General features: G+C 45.9%; 1 protein-coding gene across 1 annotated transcript in view; it reads left to right on the forward strand.

Annotated features, from left to right (window-relative positions):
- LOC143285938 (uncharacterized) overlaps positions 1-5,000 on the forward strand; it is a 33,898-nt gene that overhangs the window by 18,665 nt on the left and 10,233 nt on the right. Inside the window, exon 3 of the mRNA XM_076593391.1 lies at positions 3,814-4,168. Within this exon, the coding sequence (XP_076449506.1) occupies positions 3,814-4,168 (355 nt within the window). The remainder of the gene's footprint in view (positions 1-3,813; positions 4,169-5,000) is intronic.

A 5,000-nucleotide genomic window follows, 5' to 3' on the forward strand; every position in this document is an offset into this window, starting at 1 on the left:
CGGTGGCCAGTGGGCGGCTTTTGTCTTGTCCCGTCAGTGTTTCTCCAGTTGCCTGGCGCGCGTCTTGAGGTGTTGTGCCTCCGTTCTAATCGTGGGGCAACGTCACGTCGCTCTAGACCACCCGCCTCTCGGAGCCGGCGACGGATCCGCTGAGGGCTCCGCTGACGTTTCCATACTGGTGGCCTGTCTTCCGTCCGCCAGCGTCAGCAATACTCCTGTGTTCATGTGTTTGATTTTTTTTTTTTTTTTTTTTTTTAAACAAAAGAAAGACCATCCTGTGCTTCTAGTGATGATGGTTTGACATCTCATTTACCAATGCCCTTGTGGTACGATGTGACAAGACTAAAGCTGTGGTTCTGCTGCCGTGTTCTTTTTGTTTTTGTTTTTTTTGTTGTTTTTTGGGGTGGTGGTTGTTGTTTGTTGGGGTTTTTTTTTGTATGCTCTTGATAATTTTTTTTTAATTTTTTTTATTTACATACATAATGCATTACATAATTTCGTTTCTATGTGGGCTTGTTGTGTTGTGGGGTCTGTAGTGGGGTATCTTGAGGAGGGTGCACGTCCGCTTTAGCACGCGTGACACATAGCTACGGGTATTCACAGAAATCTAAGAACACTTTTTTTGTGATCCACAAGTGATGATACACGTAGTAGACCAAAAAAAAGAGAGATATAGTCGGAGAGAAAACAAAAGTCGTTACTTGACTGTAGTGTCTGTCCTTAATTAACTTGAAGGCGATTCAGTCACAGAAAAACCACGTCCTTCAGGTTCTGGCACTTGGAGAAATTTCAGCGCCGGAAGGAGCAGTGTCCTGAAATCCATGTCAGCGTTCGGTCGGTTATGGAAACAAGGACACACCCAGCATGCACACACCCCCGAAAAAGGAGTATGGCTGCCTACATGGCGGGGTAAAAAAAACAACAAAAAAACGGTCATACACGTAAAAAGCCCACTCGCGTACATACGAGTGAACGTGGGAGTTGCAGCCCACAGAACAAAGAAGCAGACAGGTTCTATAGATTGAGCATTCCCGTGCGAGTGGTCAGCTATAGACAAATCGATCATTCTCCCTGTCCATTTTGCGCTGCTTTCAGCTTGCAGAATGCAAAATATGCAAACAAACTGAAATAAAATAGCAGGAAAATGCCAAAAAAAGGGGGGGGAGGGGAGGGGGTTTGAGGGGGCGGGGGGGGGGGGGGGGGGGGAAATAGTTGCCACCTTCGCAGTGTTACATGTTCTCGTGCTGGGTTATTTTGTTGCACATGGATTCTTTTGAAGCGTGCCAAGTGCGTGCATGCTGAACACGGGACCAACATCCGAATGACAAGACGCTCAGTCTGATTGGGAGAAATTGCGAGGAATTGGCGGGAATCGACCCCCCACGTACAACCCCTTATAAGGACACTGTATTGACAGATGAGCGTCTTAAACATTCTGCCACCTTCCTCACTGCTTGCTTGCTTGCTTGCTTGCTTGATTGATTGATCAATTGATTGCAGTTTCACATGGGACCTCAGTTTATCGTTTCCGCATCCGAATTTCTTCTTCTTTTTCTTTTTCTTCTACTTCTTCTTCGTTCGTGTGCTGCAACTCCCACATTCATTCGTATACATGTACACGAGCGGGCTTTTACGTGCATGACCGTTTTTACCCCCGCCACGTAGGCAGCCATACTCCCGTTTTCGGGGATGTACATGCTGGGTATGTTCTTGTTTCCATAACCCACCGAACGCTGACATGGATTACAGGATCTTTAACGTTGCGTATTTGATATTCTGCTTGCCGTATACACACGAAGGGGGTTCAGGCACAAGCAGGTCTGCACATATGTTGACCTGGGAGATCGGAAAAATGTCCACCCTTCACCCACCAGGTGCCGTGACCGAGATTCGAACCCGGGACCCACAGATTGAAAGTCCAACGGTTTAACCACTCGGCTATTTCGGCCGTCATCCGAATTTCAAAATGCTCAGTTTTTGTTTTTTTGTTTTGTTGTTGTTGTTGTTGATGTTGTTGTTGATGTTGTTGTTGTTGTTGATGTTGTTGTTGTTGATGTTGTTGTTGATGTTGTTGATGTTGTTGTTGATGTTGTTGTTGATGTTGTTGATGTTGTTGTTGATGTTGTTGTTGATGTTGTTGATATTGTTGTTGTTGATGTTGTTGTTGATGTTGTTGTTGTTGTTGTTGTTGATGTTGTTGTTGTTGTTGTTGTTGATGTTGTTGTAGTTGCTGATGTTGATGTAGTTGCTGATGTTGTTGTTGTTGATGTTGTTGTTGATGTTGTTGTAGCTGCTGATGTTGATGTAGTTGCTGATGTTGTTGTTGTTGATGTTGTTGTTGTTGATGTTCATGTTGTTGTTGATGTTGATGATGATGATGATGATGTTGTTGTTGATGTTGTTGTAGTTGCTGATGTTGATGTAGTCGCTGATGTTGATGTTGTTGTTGATGTTCATGTTGTTGTTGTTGTTGTTGATGTTGTTGCTGTTGTTGTTGTTGTTGTTGATGTTGTTGTTGATGTTGTTGTTTTCAGTCAAACTTAGGAAGGGCTAGAGCGGGAAGCGAACACACACTTCCCACTGACACTGCATCGGCAGATGGGTGTCTGATCCATTCTACCACCTTCCTACCGACTGCTTGCAGGCTTGCTTGCTTGTTTGACTGACTGATTGAGTTTCACATGAGACCTCGGTTTTTTCGTCTCCGCCATCGAATGACTATTTGTATTTGTATTTTGTATTTGTATTTGTATTTCTTTTTATCACAACAGATATCTCGGTGTGAAATTAGGGCTGCTCTCCCCCAAGGAGAGCGCGTCGCCACACAACAGCGCCACCCTTTTCTTTGGGGGTGGGGGGGGGGTATATTTTTTTGCAGTTTTATTTGTTTTTTCCTATCGAAGTGGATTTTTTCTACAGAATTTTGCCAGGAACAACCCTTTTGTTGCCGTGGGTTCTTTTACGTGCGCTAAGTGTATGCTGCACACGGGACCTCGGTTTATCGTCTCATCCGAATGACTAGCGTCTAGACCACCACTCAAGGTCTAGTAGAGGGGGGGGGGGAGAAAATATCGACGGCTGAGCCGTGATTCGAACCAGCGCGCTCATATTCTCTCGCTTCCTAGGCGGACGCGTTACCTCTAGGCCATCACTCCACTACACAGACTAGACTAGACGCACAGTTTGATATGATATTTGTTTTCCCCAGTCAAACGTTGGAGAAAGTGTGAGTCCAGGAATCGAACTCACACCCCCCCACAGACACTGTAGTGACAGATGAGCGCCTTATCCATTCTGCCACTTTCCTTACTGATTGCTTGCTTGCTTGATTGATGATTGATTGATTATCAGTATCAGTAGCTCAAGAAGGCGGTACTGCGTTCGGTCAAATCCATATTCACTACACCAAATCTGCCAAGCAGATGCCTGACCAGCAGCGTAACCCGACGTGCTTATTCAGGCCTTGAGAAAAAAAATGAAATAAAATAAAATAATTAATAATAATAATAATGATAAATGAATAAATAAATAAATGAATAAATAATAAATAAATAAATAAAATAGAATAAAAAAAATTTTAATCAAAAGTAATAATAAATAAATAAGTAAATAATAAATAAATAATAATGACAATTTTGGTATTTATCAGGCGCAAAATTTTGATGAAATCAACTCTAAGCGCACAAAAAAATAAATAAATAAAAAATAAATAAATGAAATAAATAAATAAGTAGATTGACTGACTGACTGACTGATTGATTGAATATTTGATTGAATCATTGACTCATTGATTGATTGAATGATTGATTGCAGCGGACCTCCCCTCCCCGGCCAGCCCCCTCATCCCCTTGCGGCCCTCCTCCCCCACCCACCCCCGCTGCCCCTCCCCTCCCCCCCCTGCCCACGGGTCCCCGGTCGCTGGCGGCGCCTCGGCCTCCTCCGCCGGCTGTGGTGGCGGCGTCGGCGTTGGCGTTGGCGTTGGCAACAACCTTCACCCTGGGTACGTCACTACGCCCAACATGGCGCGACGTCACAGTTCGGCCCTGGTGACGCTGTCTCCGCTGCTTGACGTCAGCCGGTCTCTGAACCAGCGGCGGGTCTCGCTGCCCGACTGGGCGCTACGGGGAGACTGCTCCCCGACTGCAGGCAACAATAGCAGTCAGTGCAGGTCTGTTTGTGTGTGTGTGTGTGTGTGTGTGGTTGTCGGGAAGGTGGGGGGGTGTGGTGGGTTGAGTTTGGGAGGTGTGTGTGTGGGGGGTGGGGGGTGGGGGGGGGATAGGGTGGGGATGGGGATGGGAGGCTGGAGGAGGATGTGTGTGTGTGGGTGGGGGAGGGTATGGGGGGGGGTGCGGTGGGTGTGTATATGTGTGTGTATGTTTGTGTGTGTGTGTGTGTGTGTTTGGTGGTTGCGCTTATGTGTGTGTGTGTGTGTGTGCGCGCGTGTGTGAGTGTGCGTGTGTGAGTGTGTGTGGTTGGGCGTGCGTGTGTGTGTGTGTGTGTGTGTGTGTGTGTGTGTGTGTGTGTGTTTGGTGGTTGCGCTTTGTGTGTGTGTGTGTGTGTGTGTGTGTGTGTGGTTGTGTGTGTGTGTGTTTGGTAGTTGGAGTTATGTGTGTGTGTTTGCGTGTGGCCGTGTGCCTGGCAGTGTGTGTGTGTGTGTGTGTGTGTGTGTGTGTTTCTTCTTCTCCTCCTCCTCCTCCTCCTCCTCCTCCTCCTCCTCCTCCTCCTCCTCCTCCTCCTCCTCGATCTAGTAGCAGAAGTAGCAGAGGTACTAGTAGTAGTAGTATTATCATTATCGTTATTGTTATTATCATTATTATTATAATCATCATCATCATCATCATCATATCATCATCATTATTATTATTTTAAGAACTAAAGAGATTCCAGCTAATGAAAAACAACAACAGCAATAACCCGGTAGGCAGGCAAACACAAGGACATTGTCATCCCAAACCAACCAAAGAAATGCTGAAAATGACAGGCATGCCCGCTAACCAGAC

This window comes from Babylonia areolata, chromosome 9 (assembly GCF_041734735.1).
Source record: "Babylonia areolata isolate BAREFJ2019XMU chromosome 9, ASM4173473v1, whole genome shotgun sequence".
Lineage (NCBI taxonomy): Eukaryota > Metazoa > Mollusca > Gastropoda > Neogastropoda > Buccinidae > Babylonia > Babylonia areolata.